This window comes from Thunnus thynnus, chromosome 15, assembly GCF_963924715.1.
Source record: "Thunnus thynnus chromosome 15, fThuThy2.1, whole genome shotgun sequence".
Taxonomy (NCBI): domain Eukaryota; kingdom Metazoa; phylum Chordata; class Actinopteri; order Scombriformes; family Scombridae; genus Thunnus; species Thunnus thynnus.
Genome location: NC_089531.1, coordinates 2,177,485 through 2,191,112, shown reverse-complemented (window position 1 = coordinate 2,191,112; position 13,628 = coordinate 2,177,485). Strand labels below are relative to the sequence as shown.

The 13,628-nt window shown below is 35.8% G+C and overlaps 1 protein-coding gene across 2 annotated transcripts in view; it reads left to right on the top strand.

Annotated features, from left to right (window-relative positions):
- LOC137198158 (transcription initiation factor TFIID subunit 12-like) overlaps positions 1–13,628 on the top strand; it is a 153,598-nt gene that overhangs the window by 118,976 nt on the left and 20,994 nt on the right. The window contains exons 1-7 of one of the 2 annotated variants that reach the window (XM_067611821.1): positions 5,574–6,296; positions 7,989–8,264; positions 9,584–9,835; positions 10,767–10,928; positions 11,298–11,363; positions 12,778–12,843; positions 13,291–13,356. In XM_067611821.1, coding sequence (XP_067467922.1) covers positions 6,236–6,296; positions 7,989–8,264; positions 9,584–9,835; positions 10,767–10,928; positions 11,298–11,363; positions 12,778–12,843; positions 13,291–13,356 — 949 coding nt within the window. In that variant the 5' untranslated portion in view covers positions 5,574–6,235. Of the gene's footprint in view, positions 1–5,573; positions 6,297–7,988; positions 8,265–9,583; positions 9,836–10,766; positions 10,929–11,297; positions 11,364–12,777; positions 12,844–13,290; positions 13,357–13,628 lie in introns of those variants that run through there. The other variant, XM_067611820.1, reaches the window with a different exon arrangement.

Here is a 13,628-nt window from a genome sequence, read left to right as displayed (position 1 = left end):
TTTGTGGTTTGTTGCGACGGCTCTGCGCAGGTGCACTTATGACTCCTACATAATTAATTAATTAATTAATATTAATAATCGGTGCACAAAAATAGAAATAGGGAAGGATGTGGAACTCTAGTCATTGGTGTGTAGTGCAGAGTTGGGTGGAGAGTATGTGTGAAGTGTGACATCATGCAAAGGAAAAACAAACAACACCAAGTCTGCACAATCCTCTGAATTTATTATACTGTATTCAGAAATTTCCAGATCTGCATCAAAATGCACAAAGTGAAAGAAAATAATGCTGAGCAGCTGATGGTGACTGATGATTGTTTGGAGAAAAGTTCACTTCTGTCCAGGAATATTAGAGCTCAGTTTGTACAAGGATGAATTGTGCAATCTGTCATGTAGCTGTAGCATCACCCATAGAGGAAATGCCATCAACTACACTACTGCTACACAAACATATTTAAATGGCTTTAATGGCTCAGTGATCATGACTCACACTTACTAAAAGTTTGCACAATTACTGAGGTGTTTTCCACAAGTATTGAATGTAATTCAGATGCATTTTAATACATTTTATATTATTCATACATCTTTTTTATATAACAAACTGGCAGATGAAGGCTTCTCAAATCACTCGGAAAGAAAGGGAATGATTGGATGTGTTTCCCAAAATGTTGATCTATTATAAATAACAAAAAATCAATAATTCTAATGCATTTTCACATTATATACAGCATTTATAGACATGTCATTTTAAACTTCAGACAGTTGTCCTCCAGGTGTTGAAGGCAGTGCTGACGATGATGATGATGAGAAGAGGATTGCAATTATTATATGAAGAAACACCGGTCACAAGAAAGGAGCATCTGGAAGATAAGTGAACATAATCACAACCTCATCAGTCGTCAAGTACAAAGATGTGCAGAGTGAAAAACAAGATTCATGTCTTATAATTCATTATTATCTGCTGTCATGCATTCAGGATAAAGTCAGTGGCTGAGTGAAGAGTTGAGGGAAAACCCAGCTCAGGAATAACAAGGGAATAAGAGGGTAATATCTTGTGAACTACAGGGTAATACAGGTAATACAATTATGCACTTTGATGACAAAGGGCATATAATATAACAGAGTAATATGCCAAAGTTAATGAAGTAAACATTGTGTTGTAATTCTCATGTCAATCTGCGGTAGATAAAAAAACATGTTGCGAACTGAAAGCTGCAAAACTTAACATAAATGAAAGGTGTTTTGTGATTTTGGAGACTGTGTGCGCTGACTTTTTCTTTTTAGCTCTTTTTGTATTCATCACGTTGGGCCTTCTGGACCAAAACCCACCTATTAACAATACTAACATTTGCACATGTAGACTTGATATATCAATATAAAAAACACTTTAATAATGATTCAATGATATTTATAACCACAGACATGATGGATTAGTGCAGTATTTATTAATAACACATTAAACATTTATAATTGCATTATTACCGAATAAATAAATGATAAACACCAGCAAAGGGAATTTTTCACATAAATACTGGCAACCCAAACCTTGTTCCTATTAGACAAAGAAATGTAGGTTTATTTATATCACACAGTTCATTCACTTATTCAATTTTCATGTTTTTAATTGTTTTCATGCTAACGTTCCTTTTTTTTGTTTTCAAACTAACAAGACTTTATTGTTCTCACGCCAACATAACAAATACCAGTCAAACAGATGGATTTATATGCTAATGGTTCTTTATTGTTTTCAAGCTAATGACACTTTGTTATTTTCATGCTAACGTTATTTGTATGAGGGTTGCGTCTCTGTTTTTAACCAGTGGTGCTGGTTGATGGTTTGGGACACACTCAGTTTATTTGTCACTACCTGTAGAGCTAACTTTGTGTAGCCTGTGTTAGCGTTACGATTGCTACTAGCTGCTGCTTCTCACTGGAATATGTGTAATATGTTAGCTAGCCAGAGTTGACAGGTGTCTGTCAAAGGCAAAAAAAAGTTTCAGAAATGCAAAAATGACACATACAAGTCATTTTAAAGGTTTGCAGCAAGTTGCTTTATTTCTAAATACTGAAATGTCCATATATAAGCTGTCATGACATTGCAGCTACATATTTTCTTCCCCTGCTGCATGCGTAAATGCAAAGTAACAGTAAGCCAACATCACTACAATAATAATTGTAATTCTTTTAAAAGTATATTCAGTTTTCATATTTAGTTGTAATATGGCTACTTGATGATTTAAAAATACAGGATAAAGAGACTGAATAAAGAAGAAGACATCAGATAACATGAGTCAGATACAGCTTCTCTCTCTCTTTGTCTCTTTGGTCGCTAATTTTATCTCTGATGGTTAAATGTCTCTCTGTGTGGCTGTTGTGTGAATTTATCTCCTTAACAAGGATGCAGCAGAGATATATATATAATGTGTTGTGGGTACTTTGCTTGTTGAAGTTACAGTGAGCTGTCTGGACTCACTCATTCATGTGGAATTGATCCTTTTTTTAATTGAGTGGTTGTTCAGTCACCTGTTGATGTTATATGATTAGTGTGCAGGAGGTCTGGCTGCTTGCTTCTGACAGTTTCTTTCTTTAGTTCGTTTTTAAGCTGAGCCGTATATTGAGTAATAAGCTTAAAGTAAGTAGAATATGATACAATATAGATTCGTACGGATCGCCCCCCACAGTTCGGCAGGTATATGAACTGCAGATTAATTGCAAAATTTAATGGCTCATTTAAGACAAAATAAACAAACTGCTGTAAGTACAAGTCATGGGCAGACAGCGTGTTGCTAACAGGGATTTTGAAGGGTAACGATCAAACCAGCATCTAATGGGTCCGAAGTGACATCTGTAGGTATGTTTACACGCTGTTTGATGTGCTGCAGCTGAGCAGCTAATTAGCATCTAGCTGCTAACTGACGTTAGCGGTGAATGTTTGTTTGGTGGCTCGTTCAACAAGCTGCAGGACAAGACGTGTGTTCATGTTTCTAAGTTATCATCAAGTTTTGATGATGTGGACAGAGGCTGTTTCATTCACTACCATGTTTAAAATAGGAAGGTATCATGCTTCATATTGCAATAATTGAGCAATGAATATTTTATATATTTTATTTTAGTTTATTTAAACATTGGACATCTTAAATGTTGTTTGTCTTGAATGTTTTCATTGAAGACCATGGGCAAAAGTTCATTACTGTTTCTTGCTGTAAGTGTGTTACAGAATAGATGGAAAACAAAGTTTTATTTGTTTGACTCAAATTCGTGATACGATCCGAACCATGAGTTTTGTGATCCGTTGCATCCCCAGTGTTAACATGTCAGCTTTGTAGACTATATTTTGTATGTCGTGCACATAGATAAGAGTGTGTAAGTCATGTATTTGATACATGCATTAATACTCTCTGATGTGAACCTACACTTTTAGATCTGTGAATGTTTTTAGTGTTCAGTCTTTCTAGTATTCAGCACTGATCTGTTCCTGTATCACATTATATGCTTTGTGGTACTTTATATATTTCTGTATACTAAGAAAATACATAGGAAACACGTGTAAATCATGTGATATCTTGTCTGATTTTGATGAGAACATAAATCTGTTGTCACAATAGAACAATACTATAAATTTGAATTTTACTTTGTTGGTAAAATCACACATCTGAACCAGTCCATGGCTAAAATGAGCTCTTCTTTGTTTAGAAACAATATGTATATGCTAAATGTCTTTAAAGAAGCAGCCGTTACACCAGTCAGGGGGTTTTGTTTTTAAAAGCAAATTTTTTTATTGGCATATAAAATTGCCCCCCACCCCTCCGATTTCATCAGGTGGGGGACAATGATATAGTTTGATGTGGTATGTTGGTTTTCCTCCTGTACTCCCCAATTTTTTGAGTCACCAGCTGCCACTGGTGTGGGGGTTGAATGCAGCTCATTTTGTAGGATACAGCAGAAAGGCCTATATACATACAGTAGATTATATACAAACTTTGTATGAAGTTTGGTGTTATTATCATTTATTTTACAATATAAGTCTTATAATTATGTAATTATGTATTATTATATGTATAATCCAGTAGTGGGGATGACCTATGAGGGGAAGGGAAAAAATGGAGAGTGACAGTTTAGTGATAAAGTGCTGTAGAAAAATACCATGAAAACTAAGATTTGTAGCTCTGTACTGCAGTTTTTCCTTTATTAGGGCCCAAGCACCGAGCGGTTCACTCACACTCTCCATTCAAATATATGAGTATTTTTCTGTGTCCAGCTGCAGTTACTTATTGTCTCTACACACCTGACAGTACACATTTCAATCAAACTTTGACCAGGTCATGTGGGTTAAAAGTCTTTACTTTTCTAGAGTTTTCAATATACTAATTGAAATTCAAGTGAATGGGCCCAAAACTTACACAGGTGTGAACAAGACAGACATGTCTCACTTTTCAGAAAATTCTCACACTGTTGAGATTTGATGTTCCGCCATGACAGAGGAAGTTGCTATGACTTTATTGTAAATACTCCAGTCTGCATCAAACTTTACATGTTTGATAAGAGTCCCGGCCTGAACATGTGTACATGACAATATTCCATCAGTGATGTAAACTGGCTGAATAGCGCCCCCTATGAAATTGCAGCAACGCAGCCCCAGCAGCAGGGAAAATAGTGGACAAAGGAAGTGATGTTTATCTCCTTCTTGCACTGTCTGAAAACAGCCCGGATCTGAAGACATCTACATGCCCGTGACAGAAGCCCTTCAATTGCACCACAGCCCAACGTGTGCAGAGGCGCGAGGGCACGTTCAACGCTGCTTGAAGCTTTGATCATTGTTTGTATTTCCTTTGCATGATGTCAAACTTCACACATACTCTCCACCCAACTCTGCACTACACACCAAAGAATAGAGTTCCACATCCTTCCCTGTTTCTATCTTTGTGCACCAATTATTAATAAACTTATGTAGAAGTCATTTCTGCTTCATGTTCTATGTGTGACTTTCCTTTTAACACTATTGAACCACCTTGTTTCCTGGAGTTAAGTCTTTTGTTAAGTCTTTTGCTGCCGCTGACAGCAGGTGCAAAGCAATGATTGTTGAAAATAAGGATATTGGATAATTTGATTGAGCTCTCTGTCTCCCACACATTGGATGAGACAGTCCCAAACGAGGCAACATCTGCTTGCTGATATTTAACCAAGCAAATATATTTTTTGTCTGGTCTTGATATGAGGTCGGGTTTGTTATTGTCCAGTTCTGGAAATTCAAAAACAAAAGTTATTTGTCTTGAGTCCATCTTTCAGTTCAAGCAGTGGTCAACAGCATCTACAAAGGTTAGTTCAACTGGGGTCAAAGTTCAACACATTTGATCTTTTGGTGCACCTGCGCAGAGCCGTCGCAACAAACCACAAACACAATGATGAAGACGCACACAAAAGCAGTTTTTCTGTGATATTGTGAAAACACCATCAGTGTGTCTGTATTTAGCATTAGTGACCCGTCGCCTGCATCAGTGTCACTGCTTCTCTGTTATGACACCAGATCAGATTAAAGTTCTGGAGATTAGAAAAAATGTCCCCTCACTGAGACGTTTGTCATGCAGGAAGCACGTCATGTTTCCTCTGAATCAAGATATATGATTGCTGCTGAACAGCTTCTGTGCTTGAGTGGTCTCTGTGTGGTTAGATATCTGGCTGGAAAGTTCTGCTGCATCTGTCTCGGACTGTGTTCACCCAGAAATTTTTTTAAAAGATCTGTGAATCTAATATGTTAGTTAGTTCATCTTTATCTGTTCAGGAAATCACATTGAGACCAAAATCTCTTCAGCAAGAGACCTGAGAACAAATTACATACATACAAGATCACAAGAAGACAGTTCATTCACACAAAACAACCATCACACACACACACACACACACACACACACACACACACATTAAAACAAAAAACTAAAAAATATCAGCGAGTAAAACTTTAAAGTCTCTCAGTCTCAGTTTAAAAACAATAATAACTAATATGTAATAAAGTCATTTGAGTTACTTTCATGTCCTGGAACTGTCCGTGTGAAACATGATCACACTGTTCACACTAGAGTTTCCTCATCAGTGTTCATTAACCACAAAGAAAGAGAAAGAAAGATATTTGAGAGGTGAGAGTGCAGCCTTTAAAGTCAGATGAACACACGTATACACTGAGTTCCTGTTCTTCTCTCAGATAGAAACTGTCTCTGTTCATTGTGGTTCAGTCTGTTGGAGGATGAGGATGAACATCTGCAGCTGCCTGTTAGCTTTAGTTCTGGGCTGTAATGTGACAGCAGGTAAGAACTTTACTCTTTTTCATCAGCTTTAATAATAATGTTCATGTTTGTTCATGTCATAGAGTGAGTGATGAATGTGGTGCAACTCTTTATTTTTACTGGTGTTTTCAGGCTAAAAGAGTGCAGCATGATACATCTTATAGCAAGTATTGATAATTAATTAATTAATTAATTGAGCTGTTGTTAATTCTTCCTTGTCTTCGGGATGTTTCCTGTCCTATTTTAAACTGCTACTATCCAGCCCATATTAAAGAAATCTAACTTAGTTCCTGCTTTGCCAGAGAACTAGAGGCCTGTATCTACACTCCCAGGCTCCTCGACTGTCTTAACGCTATTAGAGACTGGACGGCAGAAAAGTTGTTACAGCTCAGTGCTGATGAGACGGAGGTTCTGGTTGTTGTTCCAGTAAAGGTTGCCTCTGTCACATTTAGGATCCCGTTTAAGATTCTCATTCTTACTTACAGAGCTTTGCACAGTCAGGCTTGCTGTCTGTCTCACACAAACGCCTTAAGACTCGAGGTGATCGAGTTTTTGAAGTCGTAGCATCTAAACTATGTAACGCTCTGCCTGCTCCCTCACAGTCTGCTGACTCTGTGGATTCATTTAAAAAGCAGCTAAAGACAAACTCGTTTAGACAGGCAGGGTAACCTGTAAGCACCAGGTCAGCATTTTATGGTTTTATTGTGTTTTTTAGTTTTGCACTATTTAATCACGTGACTTGGGTGGTCACTTCATCTGCTATGAATCTTTCTTTTTTGTATGTTGTATTACGTGCTTGTAAAGCACTTGCTGTACAAATACATTTACTTACTTTTACTTTTTACATATAAAGTATGTTGTCCATTGTTTCCAGTATTTTACATATTGTTCATATCGTAGTCTGAAGGTAAAGGTCAGTTTCTCCATACAGTGAATTTAGCTGATGTATAAAGTATTTTATAGAGATTTTAGTGATTTGTTGAAACACGTTCAGGTTCATTGTCATATTCATGTATTTGAATAAATCAAGTTCAAAGTTGTTTATTGGTCACGTACACAAAACAAACAATACAATGTGCAGTGAAATGCAGTGTAGGCCCTCCTAGATTAGCTTATAGCTGCTAAGATTAAAGATAGAAATAGTAATAAAGATGAAAAGCAGATCAAAAATAAAAATATTATATCATATATATATATATATATATATATATATATATATATACAATTTATATATATATTACATTATATAAAACATACACTACGACCATATAGATAAACATATTAAAAAACAAATATTATTACTGATAGTAAAAAGAGAATGAATAGTAATATGAAGGTGAAAAGAGATAATGCAAACAAGTGTTTAAAATCTACATATATCATCTGAAATATCCACAAACTCACACAGTGACAAAAGACTGTGGTGCACAAACATGCACACACACAAAAACACATGTAAGGATGCAGCATTATGACTGTATATAACAATATACACATTAGCTGATGGTGTGAATGATGTAAAGTCAGAAGTTAAAAGTGAAGTGCAGTAATGCTTTAAGGTCTTCATGTTTTTCATGATTAGCAGTTTGCACTCGACAGTTAAATGTGATTCTGACTCTGATGGAAAACAACTTTTCACTTCTTTGCAATATTAGAAATGTTGACATTCTGAAAATGGATGTTTAGTTATTGTAAACTGTGTTTCTTTTGCAGAAATAATCCATCAAATAGTCAAAGAGGAGCAACAAGTCTCTCTGCGTTGTTCTCACTCTGTGGAGGGTAAAGTGACGTGGAGCAGAGAGATTAATGGAAACACAGTTGACATATTTATAGTTGATGGTGACGAAGAGCAAAGATTCAATGACCCCCACAAACGATACGGTTCAGAAGCAGATAAGTCACTGTTCATCTCTAGAGTTGCTGTCTCAGACTCTGGAAAATACTTGTGTAATAATGAAGCAGCTGTGGAACTGACGGTGATCCCATCAGGTAACATCAAACTCTGTCAAAGTTGTTCTGCTTCCTGTTTCTTCCTGTTTCAAAGTCTCGTCTCTGTGCTTCACTTTTCATTTTCTAAACTGTGATTAAATACATACATTGACATATTAATGAAATGATGCATTTCAAAGATAAATGTGGTTTTAACTTCAATAACAAATATATTGTAAGAAACAACATCATCATTACTTATTACTTTCATAACTCAAAACCAGGTTTTAATTTCACACCGACTGTTAAGAATAGAGGCCGAATTCATTTATAACATTAACTTCTTGTTACTGTAGTTACTTAAATATTTCTGTGTATTTTTTTACGTTCGTCATTTTATTAGATTTTTTTATGTGATGTGCTTTACTTTGTTTGTGGTAAATTAATAAACAGCTTTTTATGGTCAGTGAAGAAAAATATCTTTTTAAAGTTCTCTAATACGTCATTTCTATTGTTCTTTTCCTTTTAAAGGAACAGGTCGTCTTGTTCATGTAGAGTCACACAGGAAACAAACACCTGAATTAAGTCCTTTTCTCTAAAACCTCATTTAGGAACTTATAACCAACAGTCAGGAGCCCAAATGAACATTAAAGCTGTTTTTCTTGCTGTAATCATTCCTCCTGTTCATACTGACCATTAGAAGATCCCTTCATACTGACCTTACAATGGAAGTGATGGGGGACAAAATCCACAGTCCTCCTTCTGTGCAAAAATGTATTTAAAAGTTTATCTGAAGCTAATATGAAGCTTCAGCGTCCAAATGAATCAAATCAAGTAGATATCTTTCAACGTTACAGTCTTTTTAGTGCCAAAGTCCCTCTTTTTGTTACTATACTTCCACCTGCAGCTCAACAGGGAAACACTGTCCGAGGAAACACAAAGAGGGAATTTGATGCTAAAAAGACTGTAAATGTGTCAGATATCCACTTGATATGACTAACTCAGACTGATGAAGACTCATAGAGTGTAAAAATAAACTCATCAGTGCAGAAACTGTTTCTAAATGACCTCAAACCTTTATTTATCTGTCATATTTCTGTACTGATGTTTCTGTTAATTAGTGGCCGACACAAACAGTCTGATAAGCTTTGCAGCTGATGCAGCTTTAAGTTAGGTATCAATACAGTCAGAGAACTTTTAGTGACTGTAACAATTCTCCACTTTGTGTAGAAACAGAAGATAGTTTATCAAAGAAAATCTTGTTTTGGAACAAAACTCTTCCATGTGTCACTGACTTTATCATGAATACATGTGTTTATGATGGCATGTTATAACACATGAATCTTGGTTTTTACTAACTTAATGTTTGTTGCTCACAGGAACAACAACAGTCAGTATTGCAGAGAAGTCCAACGTCACTCTGACATGTCCTGATGTTGTTGGAGTGTCACATGTTCCAACATGGACCAGAGAGATTGATGGAAAACAACAACAAATCAGGCCTCATGTTTCAGCTGTTCACAAGTATCTGAATATACCAGACGTGCAGCCTGGTGACTCTGGACTGTACTACTGTGATGGAAAACCAGCTGCAAATCTAAACGTGATCAAAGGTGATCAGTCTGAGAGAGGTGAGACACAAGAACTCAAAGACACACACAAAAATATGAAGGCAGGTAAAGCACAGAGAAGAAGTTATTTAAAGGAATAATCTGACATTTTGGTAAATTTATTAACATGTTTAACTTTCTTACTGAGAGTTAGAAGAGAAGATCAACCAGTGGTGGAATGTAACTAAGTACATTTACTTAAATACAGTTTTTGGAACCATTTGATGTTACTTTCTACTTCCTGTCCGCTAGATCTCAGAGGAGAATATTGTACTTTTTACTCCACTACATTTATTTGAGTTTGATAGTTACAAGTGTCTTTCCAGATCTATATTTTACAAATAAAACAGATGATGTATTTATATTTGTAATTAATTTAGATCACTTTGTAGAGATCTGTTTCTACTTTGACACATAAGAGTATTTTCTATTGATGGGTGTGAAAAGACATGTAAAATTCCAAGAGGGGTGAAAACTTTTTACAGGCAACGTATATTCTGTATATGTAAAGTACAGACGGGTGACAAATGAAAGGAAAAACTGGTACCACCACTTAGATCGATACCACATTCATATCTGTCCATTAAACATGAAGCTACAGCCAGCAGCCGGTTAGCTTAGCTTAGCATAAAGACTGGAAACAGAAGGAAACAGCTAGCCTGGTGTTACAGAGAGTTATATGCAGAAATATAACGACACACAAGGCTGAACAATAACAAATATGATCAGTTCACATAAGAGAGAAACTTTAATGCTGCTTCAAATTAAACAGAAACAATATCCTCAACATTCAAGTGGTTTAAGTCATGAGAACATTTGCTCTGCTTGATAACTCACCACAAAACTGGCCATCACCTATTTCCTGTTCCAATACTGATGAATGATTTCATAACTTTCTGTGGTAAAATGCATTTTGCTGCCCTGTTGTATCTATTTCCTCCATCTCACACAGAAGAAAACAGGACACCACCACCAACAACCCCAACTACAACTACAGCAACAATAACTACAACTACAGAAACAACAACAACTGTACCAGCACCACCACCACCAACAACAACAACAAAGAAACGAAGTCACACCAAGAAACCCGGAAACAAAAAGAAGAAAGGGAGTAAGATAAAACAGATCTAAATGTTAAATTAAACTGATTAAAGGTGATCGATCTAAATGAACAAAACAACAGAAAACACTTTAAATGCAGTAATTAAACAAACAGATACAGATATAAGAGCCTGGGAAAGTTTTAACACTGTGTTCAAGTGAAACTACAGTTTCAATGTTGGAAGTCGAGCACACAACATGCTCAACATTCAGGTGGATTTTGTTGTGAGAACTTGAACTGTTGCTGACTCAGCACAAATATTAAAGTAGTGTTGTTATTTTTTCAAAAACTGAATCAATTTGTGACATTGTGTAAACAGTTAGCTGTAGTAAAATACATTTTCTGCCCTGTAATATATATTTTCTCTGTTCTGCACAGAAGATAAAAAAAAACCAACATCACCTACAACAACTTCTACAACATCACCACCAGCTGCAAACACAGGTATGACTGCAATAAATAAGTCACATAAAGAAACCTGAAAAGAAAATGAGTAAAATGAAACAGTTCTAAATGTTGAATTGTTAAACTGATTAAAAGCTTTTATTGATCTGAGAGCCCAGAGACAAGAACTCAAAGAAGAACAAAAAAGCAGAAAACACTTTAAATGCAGTAATTAAACAAACAGATACAGATATAAGAACCTGGGAAAGTTTTAACACTGTGTTCAAGTGAAACTATAGTTTCAATGTTGGAAGTCGAGCACACAACATGTTCAACATTCAGGTGGTTTCCGTTGTGTCACACCTACATTGAAAAAGGATTCGCAGTTCAGTTTATTTTATCTTTTGGCTCCTAAAGCTGTTATTGTTGGAAGTTATGTTACAGCTCATGATGCTATAGTCACTTCCTGTTTACATAGTTGGCTGTTTCTCATAGAGTTGCAAAATTAGAGGAGATATTTTTGGCGTTCCTGGTTCCGGAGGTAAAAATTCTGTTCATTTTTCTCACGGACAATGTTACACTGAGCACTTCTACTGCTTGGATGGTTAAATTATCAGAAAAAAAGATGAACAATTAAAGATAAAAAGTTGACTGTGTACATAAACATTTCAAGGTAGAAATTAACTACGACTCCCAAAGTGCATTTCTGCAAGAAACAGCCAATCACTGAGCTTAAAATCCACTCATGTGCACTGCTAACAGCAGGCAGAAGCCAAAGATTACAGTGTTGACAAAATTGATTTTACAGTCCACAGAGCCAAAGGCTTCTTCTCCATAGCAACAGCAGCTGAGGCTCATGGGTATTGTAGTATTCTTAGCCGTCCACCAAAATCACAGACAAAACATGATTTCTGAGAAACTAAGTGTAAATACTGTAAACTAGTGGTCAGAATATAAACCTGTAGGATCATTCATTTATCCAGGAGAGTCCTGAGTTTCTATGTTCAGTAACATCAACGACATTGTTAAAGAAAATTTTGAAAACCGGAAAAACACTTGTGGAACCAGCGGCCCCTCACACTTTACAGCTATTAGATGGCACTGCAGATGTTTCCTTGCTATAGATTTACACATGAAATGTTCACTAGATAAAACATTTCTAACAGTTCATGGTGCAACCTGATTTATTAAAACTAGTAAACTAGTAGTAGCAGAGATATAAGAGGCTGGGAAAGTTTTAACACTGTGTTCAAGTGAAACTATAGTTTCAATGTAGGAAGTCGAGCACACAACATGCTCAACATTCAGGTTGATTTTGTTGTGAGAACTTGAACTGTTGCTGACTCAGCACAAATATTAAAGTAGTGTTGTTACTTTTTCAAAAACTGAATCATTTTGTGACATTCTGTAAACAGTTAGCTGTAGTAAAGTACATTTTCTGCCCTGTAATATATATTTTCTCTATTCTGCACAGATGATAATGAAGAACCAAAATCACCTACAACAACTTCTACAACATCACCACCAGCTGCAAACACAGGTATGACTGCAATAAATAAGTCACATAAAGAAACCTGAAAAGAAAATGAGTAAAATGAAACAGATCTAAATGTCGAATTGTTAAACTGATTAAAAGCTTTTATCAATCTGAGAGCCCAGAGACAAGAACTCAAAGAAGAACAAAAAGCAGAAAACACTTTAAATGCAGTAATTAAACAAACAGATACAGATATAAGAGCCTGGGAAAGTTTTAACACTGTGTTCAAGTGAAACTATAGTTTCAATGTTGGAAGTCGAGCACACAACATGCTCAACATTCAGGTGGATTTTGTTGTGAGAACTTGAACTGTTGCTGACTCAGCACAAATATTAAAGTAACGTTGGTACTTTTTCAAAAACTGAATCAATTTGTGACATTCTGTAAACAGTTAGCTGTAGTAAAATACATTTTCTGCCCTGTAATATATATTTTCTCTATTCTGCACAGATGATAATGAAGAACCAACATCACCTACAACAAATTCTACAACATCACCACCAGCTACAAACACAGGTATGACTGCAATAAATAAGTCACATCAAGAAACCTGAAAACAAAATGAGTAAAATGAAACAGTTCTAAATGTTGAATTGTTAAACTGATTAAAAGCTGTTATTGATCTGAGAGCCCAGAGACAAGAACTCAAAGAAGAACAAAAAGCAGAAAACACTTTAAATGCAGTAATTAAACAAACAGATACAGATATAAGAGCCTGGGAAAGTTTTAACACTGTGTTCAAGTGAAACTACAGTTTCAATGTTGGAAGTCGAGCACACAACATGCGC